The sequence below is a fragment of the Amphiura filiformis genome, chromosome 15 (assembly GCF_039555335.1).
Source record: "Amphiura filiformis chromosome 15, Afil_fr2py, whole genome shotgun sequence".
Lineage (NCBI taxonomy): Eukaryota > Metazoa > Echinodermata > Ophiuroidea > Amphilepidida > Amphiuridae > Amphiura > Amphiura filiformis.
Window position 1 is genome coordinate 57,479,233 of NC_092642.1, and position 16,156 is coordinate 57,495,388.

At 37.4% G+C, this 16,156-nt stretch overlaps 1 protein-coding gene across 3 annotated transcripts in view; it reads left to right on the top strand.

Annotated features, from left to right (window-relative positions):
• Positions 1-16,156, top strand: part of LOC140171873 (high affinity cAMP-specific and IBMX-insensitive 3',5'-cyclic phosphodiesterase 8B-like) — a 153,415-nt gene that overhangs the window by 64,478 nt on the left and 72,781 nt on the right. For all 3 annotated transcript variants that reach the window (XR_011861655.1, XR_011861656.1, XM_072195212.1), the window contains exon 7: positions 2,162-2,271. Coding sequence is in view for 1 of the 3 variants with exons in the window: in XM_072195212.1 (XP_072051313.1) it covers positions 2,162-2,271 (110 nt within the window). In the remaining 2 variants the exon portion in view is untranslated. The remainder of the gene's footprint in view (positions 1-2,161; positions 2,272-16,156) is intronic.

Sequence of the window (16,156 nt, forward strand, 5' to 3'; positions counted from 1 at the left end):
GAAGGAGTGATGTCATCCAGGCTCAAGATTAGAAGGAGTGATGACATCCAGGCTCAAGATTAGAAGTAGTGATGTCATCCAGGCTCAGGATTAGAAGGAGTGATGTCATTCAGGCTCAGCATTAGAAGAAGTGATGTCATCCAGGCTCAGGATTAGAAGAAGTGATGTCATTCAGGCTCAGGATTAGAAGGAGTGATGTCATCCAGGCTCAGCATTAGAAGAAGTGATGTCATCCAGGCTCAGGATTAGAAGGAGTGATGCCATCCAGAAATATCTAAGAGGCTGGAAGCTGGAGGACTTCCTGAGGAATAGTACCAACCATGATATCTGGTGGTAACGATTTTGTAAAACTGAATCTAGAATTTGTATCAAGATCATTCAGTTGCAAGAACTCTATGCACTGATTGCAGCAGCATGCATGCCCGTTGTCTGGGAGGAAATAAGCTTATGAGCCTATATGCTATGCTTTTAATAAAAATTGGACACATTAAGGTGTAAAATTGTTCAATTGGGAAACTGTTTTGTCACTTATGACACAGAACTACTATCTTTGCATGCCCAGGTTGAAACAACAAAATGCATGTATAACAATTTGACATGTTAGGCTGCAGTATGCTTACAACTGTAGACTAGGATCTGTATGATAATAGTTTGTCATGTTGAAGGAAGTGCCCTGGCATTGATCCTATGAGCGTATACTGGAAGTCACTTAATCTTACGCCACCATGCACGTTGACCAACACATGGCTGTGATGAGGCACATGTTTTACCATGCTAGCTTACTGATACATGTGTAGGTCCTATATGGTGTTACCACAACAAAAAAACCAACTTACTATTACTTTTATAGCGCTATTTTATTTATTTACGCAAACTCACATAAGTGTGTGCTAGTCATTTATTACTCAAAGTGCAGCTAGCATAGGTACTGCACCCAGCCACGGTTGTTTGATGTGATCATGTATTAGTTTTTAAACAAAACATCATGTACAACACAATTTTATGCTTAAACAGCTTAAAGCCGTATCATACTATATGTATACAGATGCTTTTGAGTCATTTTCAACTTTAATTTCCCCTTACGTACAACATTATGCACTTTCACAGCATTTTTAGAGCTTTTTCGGATATAAAATGTATCTATTTATGACAAGATTGGTGGCGCTATTTATATACTGGAAATTGCTCTTTCAGGCTTTTAATAAAAATAATTCCTTTTATTTTTTGCTGAAATATGTTTATAAAATTTCTTTGTTGCTTGTTTCACCTATTCCATCTGTTTAAATGGCAGTATTGATTACCTACCCCTTACAAATTAAGAAATATGATTTATGATAAATAGCGCCATCTATAGTTTGCATTTTCTTAATAATGAAGCCAATTCTATATACATCAAACAACCGTGCAGCTGAGCTGTGTGCACACAATCAATATCTCTCCAGTTGAACAAAGTATACACCCTCCCATGGACTGGTAATCTAGACTTTACCATTATTCAAGCAAGCCATCGATATCTGTGTTTCCCCCAATCATATAATCTCAACTGTAAACAGAGAAAAAAACTCAACCCTAATCTCTTATTTGTAGCCTAAACCTCAATCTAACCACCAATGCCAACCCAACCTCTAAATTTAACCCTAAAATCAGCAAAGAAGTAGAAGTAAAACCTCGCCCTAATCCTAATGAAAAAACTTACCCAACGTTTGATCTCTTGGGGTTGGCAGTCATATAGATTTCTTCCCCGCTGTAGGCTCTCTGATCACTTTAAAAACTAAACAGAAGTTTAAATTAAGATTTAATTTAAATCTGGTCAACCAGACATACCTATTTTGGCCAGACGAACCCGGCGTTGCAACTGAAACCTTCAGTTGGGTTGTGATGCAAATGACCTTGAGTACGGACATGACAATCGGCGAGGAAGTGTCCGGTACTCAAGGTCATTTGAATCACAACCCAGTTGAAGACTTTTTTGGTTACTGACGCGGCGTCGATCAAAAAAAAAAAAATAGGTATGTCTGGTTGACCAGATTTAAATTAAATCTTAATTTCAACATAACCAGATGAATGAGAGTCTACACAGTTTTAAACAGAAGTTTATTTGTTTATATGTTGGATCTTGCATCAGTCTGAAAACATGTTTGTATTTTGTCTCTTTCTACAGAGTTGCCAACTCCTTGTTTGCTGCCTTGGAAACTTGCTCCGATGCAGTGGAAATTACAGGGGAAAATAATATTGTACAGTATGTCAACTCAACACATGAACAGCTAACAGGTAGGTCATGGGGCAGGTCAAAGGTTAAAGTAAGATAAACATCAGTTGGAGCCAAAGAGATCATGGAAGGCAATCCTCCAGATCATTTGACCATGTTTCTGGTTTGGACTTGTTTGTGGCATGTGTGTAAGGTGTTTAATTATTGTTTGATGATAAATGCGGGAAGTACATTATTTGGTCACCAAAATCGCCCCCCACCTCCCTCTCGGCCTGCCAAAAAATCTTTGCTCCCCCCCCCTTGCACATGGCAAATTTTGGGAATCTCAATTTGCAAACCTTACATGGTCTAGATCTATGTTGGGAGTGCAGCGGGCAGGAAAATTTACATATTAAAGTGCTTCCGTACTGTTAAGCGTTTTTAATTTGCATCTTAAAGCGTTTCCGTACCTTTTTAGAGAGTTTTATTTAAAAGGCGCCCCATGAATGTGTGCCAAAAATTGCTTGCACCCCACCCCTTTCAGCTGGCCAAAATTGCTTGCCCCCCTTATTGGCTTGACAAAAATTCTTGCCCCCCACTTTTACCCTCCCCCAGGGCTCATAATTATTGCACAGCCCCTTACATGAAGGAGGAGCCAAAATGTGTGGGCGATGGTCAAATAAGTTCTTGAAAATTATGATGAGTAAATGTTGAAAAGACATTTTATTACAAGAGATTACATAATCAAATTAATTTTATCCTTGCTTCACCCCTGCATTATGCACCCAGCAACATATCTATGAATAAAGTAAACTTCTATCTAGGGAGTGGGGTGAGGTTGAGGGAGGGTGCATTGATAAACTCCAGTATAACAAATTCACTTGTAAATGCACAATTTTGGAATTTATCAAGCCGGGTGGATATGGGAGTTTTTAATACTTGAATTTCAATGGTTGGTCGTACAATCCTCTATCTTACCATAATTCTGTTGAGGGGGTACAAATTGTGCGATGTATTAATAACTATGAAGTAAAAATCACAAGCTTTAGTCAAAAGCATACTGTGTTTTATTGTAATTTTCTCTTCCCCTATTTCTGGCTATTCCAGTTGAAATCCATACACCCCCTATGGAATACATGACCTTAATCCCACACACAGGGAGTGTGAATTTCAAATGGGACTAGCTGAATAGGTAGGAAATCTACACCCCCTGTGTGGAAGACCATGGCTTCCATTCAGGGTGTATGGATTTCAACTAGAATAGCTCATTTCACACATTATAATAATTATAGGTGAAAATTGATGCGTATTGTGATTGTGAAATCTTATGTTATGGATTAACTAACTACATACTTCAGTGTCAAGCACTCTTTCCAAGCAGAACCTCATAAACTTATATAATGAATGCTGTTCATATTGAGAGCTTAGAGGCATAAAACTGTTAACTGCAAAGGTTGCTTGGAGCACAAACAGGTCAGCTGCCGAGGCTAAAGTAAGGCGGCTCACCTTTTACTCAATATAGAAGAAATGAGAGTAGAGGTCTTAGCAGGGGTGAGGCTAGTAGGAAATAGGCTTGAGGAGGAGAATTAATAAGGGAAGCAAAGAAAGTTTTTGTGCAACCTTTAAGGTTCCAAATTTGAACAAATGAATGGGTGAAGAGGTAGATACAAGCAGTATCAGCTATATGCAGACATGGATATGCTCATGCAACTTTCTACCTCACGTACCTGTGGTGGTCGCATATTCCTCAGCCAAAATAACAACTCTGTTGTGTAGATATATATGTAACCAGACGTTGGTAATTTAGGGGGAAGTGGGGGTGGGAGTGAGCAAAAGAAAGTCTGATGGGGAAGGATTTTAACATTCTTAATAAACACAGGTACAAACAGGTAATTCATGGGAGGAAGGGGGAGGGCCATGAGTGGGGGTACTCAATTACCACACTCAATGTCCCATTTGATTTCTTCACGGGAATGTCATGAGAATCTGATAAGGAGTTAGAACATTAAAATTTGTTTTCTCTACAAGAAAATGTCAGATTCTGAGGCTGTACCAAAGTTGGTCATTATTTTACTTCTGATCTGTTCTCAAGTGTGGTGGAAATGGCCTTTATGATAATTTTGATGCATACCGTATTTAGTCAATCGCGCCCCGAGCGTTACATTTTCTAATGGGGCGTTTATTCAAGGTCAATTTTAAAACAATAATTCCCGTTAAAATCATTAGGTAAACTTAAAACTCACGCTAAATTGACGAACTATGAACTCGAAACACAGACTTCTGGTGCACTTCCGGGTTTCCAATCCAGATTTTCGCCAATTACTACGCTATTATCGACCATGTGGGCGACTTGGTAAGCTTACTACACAAGATAGCATGGAAATATCGGCATTTTTTAAACATCTTGGTTGAAAAAAGTTGAAAAGGGGGCGACTATTTGACGAAATACGGTATGTAGTCATGCTAGAAATAGCAATTTTGAAGGCCAAAATATGCACCTCAAATTTTGAGGTTTTTTTTTTAAAGATTTGCAATTTTTTCTTGGGTATGGAGAGTCCCTGCACCAAGCACTTGGATCATTTGTGGTTGATTAAAAAAAAATTCAAATCCAAAAAAAGTTACAACTCTGTATCCAGAAAGGACAAAGTTGTAATTTGCGTTCACTACATAATCTATTAAAGATTTAAAATACAAATTAAATCTTTTGGCGTGGGTAGTTTGTAGTTTTTCCATTTTTTAAAAAATCAACCACAAATAATCCTAGCACCTGTCACTAGTTCCAGGGACTTCCCAAGTCTGTGAAAAAAATAGATAAATAAAAATTGTAAGTTAATTTTTGATTGTTTACATTTTCCCACAAATGTAAAAAAAAAGCATTTGGAGCCAAAAAAATTGTGCTGCTAATTACACATTACATAGTTGCAGCATGTCTGCATATTATGTGTTGCACTGGTGCTGATAGGCAATTAAATCTAGCTGTGCATGCAAATGGGAGACCAGCAATTTGAAATTACTCTCTGTATTCTAGGAATCATTTGGAAACAAAATCCAAAGGATTTTAGGTGTAAGTGATGTGTGATTGTGATAGTGTTAATCGTGGTTGGTTAGTGGGTAATATCATATGTGTTAATAGACAAATCCAATTCCACGCATTCCTACACCAGCCATTGAAGTGGGCCATCCCACCTGAAATGTGAAATGATGCAGGCTTTGTGGGAATTTCAAACTGTGTTCCATCACCCATGTCACAAAAGGATGCTGAAAGTTTACAATGCAATACAATACGGTATTGAATTTGAAGCAGCGCTTTTCCACCCAGTTGGGCAGTTACAACACCAGTTTGGTGCAGATGCCTGGCCCCCAGTAATGGCAGATTTAATTCTGACCATCACTTGGCTGGTCGGATTATTGTATATGTTGTATTATTGATGCAGGGTGTTAACACTAAACAACTAAACATTCTATTATTCATCCCTTTCCTTTTCCTTCCTTTTCTTTCTTTCTCTCTTTTTTTTTCTTTCTTTCTTTCTTTCTTTCTTTCTTTCTTTCTTTCTTTCTTTCTTTCTTTCTTTCTTTCTTTCAGTCTTTCTTTCTTTCTTTCTTTCTTTCTTTCTTTCTTTCTTTCTTTCTTTCTTTCTTTCTTTCTTTCTTTCTTTCTTTCAGTCTTTCTTTCTTTCTTTCTTTCTTTCTTTCAGTCTTTCTTTCTTTCAGTCTTTCTTTTTTTCAGTCTTTCTTTCTTTTTTTTCTTTCTTTCTTGCTTTCTTTCTTTCAGTCTTTCTTTCTTGCTTTTCTTTCTTTCTTGCTTTTCTTTCTTTCTTTCTTTCTTTCTTTCTTGCTTTTCTTTCTTTCTTTCTTTCTTTCTTTCTTTCTTTCTTTCTTTCTTTCTTTCTTTCTTTCTTTCTTTCTTTCTTTCTTTCTTTCTTTCTGTCTTTCTTTCTTTCAGTCTTTCTTTCAGTCTTTCTTTCTTTCTTTCTTTCTTTCTTTCTTTCTTTCTTTCTTTCTTTCTTTCTTTCTTTCTTTCTTTCTTGCTTTTCTTTCTTTCTTTCTTGCTTTTCTTTCTTTCTTTCTTGCTTTTCTTACTTTCTTTTCTTCCGTCTTTCTTTTCTTTTCTTTTCTTTTCTTTTCTTTTCTTTTCTTTTCTTTTCTTTTCTTTTCTTTTCTTTTCTTTTCTTTTCTTTTCTTTTCTTTTCTTTTCTTTTCTTTTCTTTCTTTTCTTTTCTTTTCTTTTCTTTTCTTTTCTTTTCTTTTCTTTTCTTTTCTTTTCTTTTCTTTTCTTTTCTTTTCTTTTTTTCTTTTCTTTTCTTTTCTTTTCTTTTCTTTTCTTTTCTTTTCTTTTCTTTTCTTTTCTTTTCTTTTCTTTTCTTTTCTTTTCTTTTCTTTTCTTTTCTTTTCTTTTCTTTTCTTTTCTTTTCTTTTCTTTTCTTTTCTTTTCTTTTCTTTCCTTTCCTTTCCTTTCCTTTCCTTTCCTTTCCTTTCCTTTCCTTTCCTTTCCTTTCCTTTCCTTTCCTTCTTTCACTCTGTCATTCGGTCTTTCATTCGGTCTTTCATTTGGTTTTTCATTCGGTCTTTCATTCGGTCTTTCATTTGGTTTTTCATTTGGTCTTTCATTTGGTCTTTCATTCAGTCTTTCTTTCAGTCATTCCCTCCAGTCCAGTCCACTACAGTACAGTATGTTTCTTTTTTCCTCTCATCTTATTTCATCTCATCGTATCTCTCTACAAACTATAGAATGAGGAGGTGGCCCTAGATAATGCTAAATTCTACTCAACGTCACAGAACCTACATTGTACATCGTATACCAATCATGTATAGGTGCTTTTTATCACAGAACCTACATTGTACAGCTTAATTAAATTAATTCATTGAATATACGAGGGGGTATCCAAAAGTTTTTGACATCACCCAGAAGGAAACGAGCTATATCGATGAAATTTTGTCAGTGTAATCACTGGTCCTTATGTACATTATGGTCCAAAATGGTCTCATAAGTATGTTTAGTTTCTTTACAGGTGGCGCTAGATGCGCAGTAGGTGCATAACCTTTTTATGATAAGATCCTCCACTTTCTTAAGTTTCTCCACTGTGGCCGCATCATCCGTAAGTGATGGATGTCCACTTCTTGGCTCATCTGTGAGGGTCATGTGGCCAGTTTGGAAATTCCTTTTTCAAAAAGCAACAGTGCCATATGATGGGCAATCATCACCGTAGATAACTTTCATTTCATCATAGATTTTCTGAGCATTGTAGGCCTAACCCTCCAAATGCAGGAACTTAATCATGCTGTGTGCCTCAATTTTCACCATGTTGCAGGTTATGCGCCTACTGCCCATCTAGCGCAAACTGTAAAGAAAGTAAACATACTTATGGGACCATTTTTGGACCATAATGTACATAAGGACCAGTAATTACACTGACAAAATTTCATCGATATAGCTTGTTTCCTTCTGGGTGATGTCAAAAACTTTTGGATACCCCCTCGTATATATCACATAGTGATGATTACTGCTGTGTTGGTTTCATGTAAAATAGGTCAGTCAGTTGATTTTCCATGAATATAATGTTATTAAATAAATGTAGATTCAGCATGTAGGTGCAGTATCAAAAAGAACCCGGTAATTTAATTATATATATCTATGGCAATTTGTCAATCATGGTGCATGTCAGGAGTGGAAAAATATTACGTGGGCTGTTATGAAAAGGGTTGCATGTTGTCTTCCTTTCACAACTTTCAGAAAAAATGTCACATCTACATGTAGTTTTCTTATTTACAGGAAGAAAAGCGCCGTTAAGAGGTGTATTTAGTTAGCAGACGATGTAGGGTGTATGTGTTTGTCATGTACAGACCCTGGATATTTGATGGTTTTTGAGCAGACTTGCATGCTCACACAGCTGAAATAGAATTTTTAACATGTGCTCTAGCTCTTCATGACACCCAGATCTCAAATTAGCCATTGTGACCCATCCCATCGAAACAGACCATCTCGCGGCAGAAGTGAAAATGGAGATTTAAACACTAGGATAAGCTGCTGCTTTTTAGCTTGAAAATGACACCTTACTTGTTGAAATCAGATACAGTAAAAATGTTTTATGAGGCAAAACAAGCTCAGAATGCTTTTTAATTTCTTTATATTTTTTTTTTTTCTTTCATTGTTATCTGGCAATGAAGCTAGCCACGTAGTTGTCGGTTTTGATGTGATGGGTCACATATCACAGTTTTTGTAAGTGAGGTGCAAAATTGTGATACAGCACTTTAAATGATTTAGTACCTCATATTCCCATTTACAAATGACATTGAACCTCAAACTTCAAAGACTAAAGACACACTTATTTCGAGGCCTGATGAGACAATCACATCACCTGCTACCTAAAGTCATGAAGGTTTCTTTTTTCAGTACCATGTCTTCTAGCTAAGATATTTGAACACAAATTAGGGTTATTTCATTAAAGGTTAAATGCCCATGAAACATGGACTAACCAAACCATCTCCTAGTCAGTCAGCCATCCAGTCATTTGAAAATAAAGCATTATTAGTATTTTGGTGCATATGCATCCTTATTTGGTTTTATAATATTGTGTATAATTCCAAATGCAATTTTTTTATTTATTGATTCAATAATTAGAGTAATTATTTATACGGTGTCGTCTGAACACAATTTATTGAAAAAACCTTGAATAATAATGAGTGCAAAATGGTGTAATATTTATGTTGATGATGCTAATCTCTGGTTGTCTTACAATAATGCTAATTATAATGGAGCCTCGTTAACACAAAATTGACAAGGCTTCGGATTTTAATTTATGCAACAGGATTTGGTATTATCAGGTCATTAGGGGCTGTGCAATTAGTATTTTGTGCTCTCTTACTTTAAGGATAAACCCTTATCATGTAAGAGAATACCAAACAAATCCCAACTCTAATCCTAACCCTAACTCTAACCCTAATCTTACCCTAACCCTTACCCTAACCCTAACCCTTACACTTACCCTAACCATAAATCATAACCCTAACCCTATTAGTATTTTGTGCTCTCTTTACATTAAGGATAAACCTAATTATGAGCCACCAAATGGCATGCCAAAAAAATGCTTCCCCTCTCTCTACCTGCCAAAAATCTTATGAACCCCCACTCAGCCTGTCAAAAAATCTTGGGTGCCAATTTGCAAACCTGAAATGGTGTAGATATATTTTGCGAGCACAGCAAGTGGGATAATTTGCATATTTACACATTTCCATACCTAAGCCTCCTTAGAGCATTTTATTTCAAAGATGGCCCGTGAATGTGTGCTAAAATTGCCCCCCCTCAGCTTGTCCCCCCCTTTTGGCTGGCCAAAAATGTCTTGTTTGGAAATAAAACATGACATTACTTGCTGAGGTACATAATATGGATGTTGGATTTGCAGCTTTGCAGCTATAACTTTTATAAGTCTTTTGGATCAGTGAAATTTAAGTACTAATGCCAGAAATCTAATATATAAATGAACATTACCATTTTAATGTATACATTGGAGGGCTGATAGCATCAAATAAAGCGTACCTGAGTGTTTGCAATGTTAACAGTGTTAGGTGACATTAGTGATGACAAAGTGTGTCAGATTTAAGTTGATAGCTAGTTAACATTAGGTTGCAACATGTGTGTGTGAAACCACCTACACAATGGGCTATTTGAAATGAAATCCACATACCCCCTATGGAAGATATGACCTTAATCTCCCACACATGGAGTATAGATTTCAAATGGAGTCACCCTTTTAGGTACACCCCCCCTTGAAATTCACACTCCCTGTGTTCAGGCCTTATGTTAAGTATGCCAGGACCAGGAGCTAAAATTTGCTTCTGGTCCCAAAGATGGCCCCTGGTCCTATAGTTTGTAGTGTAAAATATTGGACACACCAGGAGCCAAAACTTGGCAACCATGGGGTAAAAAGAGCCTGGTTAATATAAGCCTTGCCTGTGTTTGAGATTAAGGTCATGTCTTCCATAGGGGGTGTGGATTTCAAGTGGAATAGCCCAATGCATCTCACGTAAGCTCAGCAAATCTCATCTCTGTTTCCTTTCATTGCATGTAAGCATCAATGCAGTAGTTAATTTGGCACTGAGTAAATCTTAGCACTCGCTCTCTTAATAACATTGTATAGTTAATGTAAGTTTGTTCCCAATTTGCTAGTGTGCATTACAATGAGTCTAATATATTGCATCACACATATCTTTGGTCTAAATCTACTAGTACATTAATACAAAGTGACATTTTGCTTCTCTCTGTAAACAGTCTATGGTACCATACAGGGTGATTTAAAATGAACTGTACCCAAATTCAATAATTAAAATAAAATACTTACCGACATTGAAATAATTTGTGTTTGTAAGCTGTAACAGGATAGTATGTTTACTATTATTGGTGAAAATATCATGTCTTTACCTCAAATGGTTTTGAAGAAAAGTACATTTTATAAAACATACCAATTTTGTTACTGCAGTAGATAACATGGATAAGCTTAGTTCCATGCGTTGGTCTAAAAATGCGATGATAAATTGAAAATGCGATATCTTCTGACTAAAACCACTTATTATCAAAATTCACAATTTCTACTACAGAACACTTATCACTGCTTTCTATGACAGTTTTTTGATATGTACAATCTCCGCAAAAATATATATAAAAAATGGGTTAAGTTGGGTTCAGTTCATTTTAAATCACCCTGTACACCATCCAAGCTAGATTAGTTGATAGCATACATTTCAGAGTTGCTGTATGCCATCAAACTAAGTCAATACTTGGCTTAAACTGAAAGCTTACATTGCAACCATGTCACATTATACCATGTGATATGGTTGATGAGGATGATACAAGCAGGGTTGGTAACCAACAGGTGCACACCTGCGCATCAAGTCCAGTGGCGTACCGTGGCCGCCCCAACCCCGGGGGGCTGAAGAAGAAACAATTTTGCCGCCCCTTCCTTAACAGCCCGAAAAGGTTGACCCAATATTTTTCACGGTTGTTTGAAAAAGTGAAGAGTAAAAAAAAAAAAAAAAAGGATTTTAGGCGCTAGCGCCCTAAAAGCTACCTTTTAAAAATTTTTATATGCTTTTTCAATTTTTTGCGCCCTTTTTATTAGCTAATTCGTTTTGGCCTTGGCGTCGTTTTGCAGCCCTGTTTTTGCCGCCTTTTTCTACCGCCGCCCTTCGTTTTTGCCGCCCCCTACTTTGACCCCGGGGGGCTGTGTGAAACCACCTACACAATGGGCTATTTGAAATGAAATCCATATACCCCCTATGGAAGATATGACCTTAATCTCCCACACATGGAGTATAGATTTCAAATGGAGTCACCCATTTAGGTACACCGCACCCCCCTTTGAAATTCACACTCCCTGTGTTTGAGATTAAGGTCATGTCTTCCATAGAGGGTATATGGATTTCAAGTGGAATAGCCCAATGCATCTCACGTAAGCTCAGCAAATCTTGTCTCTGTTTCCTTTCTTTCCATGTAAGCATCAATGCAGTAGTTAATTTGGCACTGAGTAAATCTTAGCACTCGCTGTCTTAATAACATTGTATAGTTAATGTAAGTTTGTTCCCAATTTGCTAGTGTGCATTACAATGAGTCTACTGTCTGTTCAATTAGCTTAGATTCTTGAATTTTTAAGATATTTGAAAAAATAAAAATTGTGGTCAAAGTCATCAAAGAAAATTGTTAGCACAGCCTTAGACCTAACGTGATTTATACTTTTCAAATTCTTAAGTTCAATTTAAAACCCCATTTGTATTCAATTTTGGTCTTTTCCGCGATATTTTCATAAAAAGCCGTAGAGAACGTCGGGTACCATAAACTTTTTGAATCAATCCATTTAGAGCGATGGGGACGAATGTCACAATGTGCAGAGATAGTATTTATTCGACCATCCGCATCAGGAAGTATTGTCCAGCAAAATATTTGCCAGTAGGCCTATGCATAATTTGTGTTGAAACCCTACTGTTGAAACATTACGTTATTATTTATGAACTAAGGTTTTCTAAAATAGGCCCAGCTTATATAAATACATTCCTTGCTTATTTATTTATTTATTTATTTATTTATTTATTTATTTATTTATTTATTTATTTATTTATTTATTTATTTATTTATTTATTTATTGTGCGAATGGGTCTGAGAATGGCTCTGAGAAGGTATAGGCCTATAATAGGCCTATTATAAAACTACACATTTATTTTCAATTTGTTATTTCGTTTTGTTTGTTGAATACAAACTGAAAAAACTGTGAAACAAAAGAACTTTTGTGACAGAAAATATTATTTAAAACAATCAGGTTACAGAAAACAATTCTTGTAAAGTCACTGTATCTGAAAATGTCAAGCGAATGCTGATATTCTTGGGAAGGAATGGTGGTATTAAACAAAACTCAATTTACATTGTAAACCATTGAAATAAAAACGAAATCCATAATTTTAATGTCATTGTTTAGGAAAATAAATAATGCTCAGAATAATGTTATGCATTAAACGTAATCGCGCCATATAATTTCGTGTAACAAAAACCGGTGGACCATCATCACCTATAGAACCTATCCAATAACCGGAACGGTATAACAATTGAAATGGCAGGACAGATTGGTGGACAGATTGTTTTGCTAAATTGGATATGGTCTATGCCCTAAGTTGAGAATGTACCGTCCCACTCGATTTGTAAAAAGGTCGCGAACCCTTTTGGTGGACCCAAGTAACTGCCTAAAATGGGGCAAAATTGAATACAAATGGGGTTTTAAATTGAACTTTGGAATTTGAAAAGTATAAATCACGTTGGGTCTAAGGCTGTGCTAACACTTTTCTTTGATGACTTTCGCCACAATTTTTCATTTTTTCAAATATCTTAAAAATTCAAGAATCTAAGCTAATTGAACAGACAGTAATATATTGCATCACACATATCTTTGGTCTAAATCTACTAGTACATTAATACAAAGTGACATTTTGCTTCTCTCTGTAAACAGTCTATGGTACCATACAGGGTGATTTAAAATGAACTGTACCCAAATTCAAAAATTAAAATTAAATACTTACCGACATTGAAATAATTTGTGTTTGTACAGGATAGTATGTTTCCTATTATTGGTGAAAATATCATGTCTTTACAACTCAAATGGTTTTGAAGAAAAGTACATTTTATAAAACACACCAATTTTGTTACTGCAGTAGAGACATGGATAAGCTTAGTTCCATGCGTTGGTCTAAAAATGCGATGATAAATTGAAAATGCGATATCTTCTGACTAAAACCACTTATTATCAAAATTCAAAATTTCTACTACAGAACACTTATCACTGCTTTCTATGACAGTTTTTTGATATGTACAATCTCCGCGAAAATATATAAAAAATGGGTTAAGTTGGGTTCAGTTCATTTTAAATCACCCTGTACACCATCCAAGCTAGATTAGTTGATAGCATACATTTCAGAGTTGCTGTATGCCATCAAACTAAGTCAATACTTGGCTTAAACTGAAAGCTTACATTGCAACCATGTCACATTATACCATGTGATATGGTTGGTGAGGATGAAGACGATGATACAAGCAGGGTTGGTAACCAACAGGTGTACACCTGCGCATCAAGTCAATCTTTGCTTTCCATTTCACTACATCCCCATTTCACTCCATTATCTTTCAATGCAGAGAACTAGTCCACTATATCCATGTAGCTATCCAAAGTAGTGACCCATACCTACACATAAGTAAACCCAAGAGCACAACTTAACCCTAACAGGACGGTATACTACAAACTACTACTTGATATATGCGCTGTTCGTGCATGCATCCCACGTGGTGTGATGACGCAATCGCCCTAAGTGATATATAGGCACGGTTTCGCTGGCCAGTGAAGCCCAAGACCCGTGGCAAAGTGTCGCCGACCCAGTCCCTGGCATGCGAGGGGTCTCGGGTTCGAATCCCACCCAGAGCAAACAACTTCTTTCCTTCTTTTCTCTCTTTATTCTTTCCCTTCCGTCGCCTAAAAAGCCCTTAGGCGGTTAGGGGTTAGGTTACCACTATCGAAACTCAGTATAGGCTTCCTTAACCCTAACAGGACGGTATACTACAAAAATACTACTTGATATATCGCTGTTCGTGCATGCATCCACGTGGTGTGCTGGCGCAATCGCCCTAAGTGATATATAAGGCAGTTTCGCTGGCCAGCGAAGCCCAAGACCCGTGGCAAAGTGTCGCCGACCCAGTGCCTGGCATGCGAGGGTCTCGGGTTGAATCCCACCCAGAGCAAACAACTTCTTTCCTTCTTTTCTCTCTTTATTCTTTCCCTTCCCGTCGCCAAAAAGCCCTTAGGCGGTTAGGGTTAGGTTACCACTATCGAAACTCAGTATAGGCTTCCTTAACCCTAACAGGACGGTATACTACAAAATACTACTTGATATATGCGCTGTTCGTGCATGCATCCCACGTGGTGTGCTGACGCAATCGCCCTAATGCACTTATCAAGTCTTTCCCGGCCCTGGGGGACCCGGGACTAGCGGGGACTTAGCTGGGGAAGTACATTTTGCCGCTAGCCGGGCTACAGTGTGACAATCCCGGCACAATCCCCAACCCCATGGGCTGGGACTTGCGTTAAAACAATGTACAATACCAGCTATGCCCCGGCCTATCTTGCAGAGTTTATACGGTATATAATACGGAAATTTCTTTATTTGTTTGGGGTTAAGTGCGAGAAGGCGAAGAAGAAGGAGAAGACTGAACACAACAAATACAATATCTATGCCCTGTTGCACGGGCATAGATAAAAAGAAGAAGAAAAGTTCAAAGTTAATTCAACTTTTTAGGGCAATATTATTGCATTTCGTCAGTAGCGGGAGAGAGGTCAACAACTTTAATAGCATGTGCTAAAGTTTGCAGCGAGGTATACCCGTGTCGATTATTGAATGAACAACATTATAGGCCTAATAAAAAAGATCGATTGGATTATTTGGATAGCAGTGATCGTACTCGACACGGCTGATTTAATAGTGCATGCCGATAATTTTAAAGACATCAACATGTTTGAGCCTTAATTTACATGCAGGCGCATAAGGATTTAAACAAAATAAAGTGTTTAAAAAAAAGTAGACTTTCATTTATAGATGCATGAAATTGGTTTTAATATAATATTGGTTACTAAAAACAAGTAATCACCCCACTCCTCAGTTTGCTTTGTAGCGCCACAATCGTGAAAATAGCGCATTACAGAAGAGTATGCAAAATCGGCCGTTCTTGGTATACTGATGTTTTTTAATGGTGTGACTTCTTTGTGAAAGTCTCAGCTATGTCCCGGCAGTGCGGGGGAAAAAATTGTACACCCCGGCAAAAGCCCCCGCTAACATGAATGATTGGCCCGGCATAGCGAGGCCGATCTACTGTACATCCCGGCCAAGTCCGGCTAACTTCCCGCCTGCGAAACAATGATTTAATGTACACCCCGGCTACGTCCCGGCATGTTCCCCGCTATGTCCCGGGTCCCCCAGGGCCGGGGAAAGACTTGATAAGTGCATAAGTGATATATAGACACGGTTTCGCTGGCCAGCGAAGCCCAAGACCCGTGGCAAAGTGTCGCCGACCGAGTGCTTGGCATGCGAGGGGTCTCAGGTTCAAATCCCACCCAGAGCAAACAACTTCTTTCCTTCTTTTCTCTCTTTATTCTTTCCTTCTTTCCCTTCCCGTCGCCAAAAAGCCCTTAGGCGGTTAGGGTTAAGGTATATAAGTCAATTTTAACATGCATGTAACTAAGAAGATATCCATCTAGCAGTGGATGACAAAATAGGTATCAAAACAATAAGGAAGGTTTGATTTAGTATAGCTCAGACAATTGCTAATTTGAGCTACATATTTTACTTCTTCTCCTCAGGGTGTTTAACCAAAATGCTTTTGGTGTTCCCATATTTTATGTTGATACCATAAGCTTATTTGTGGTTCAAAGACATTTGGGCATTTTGAGC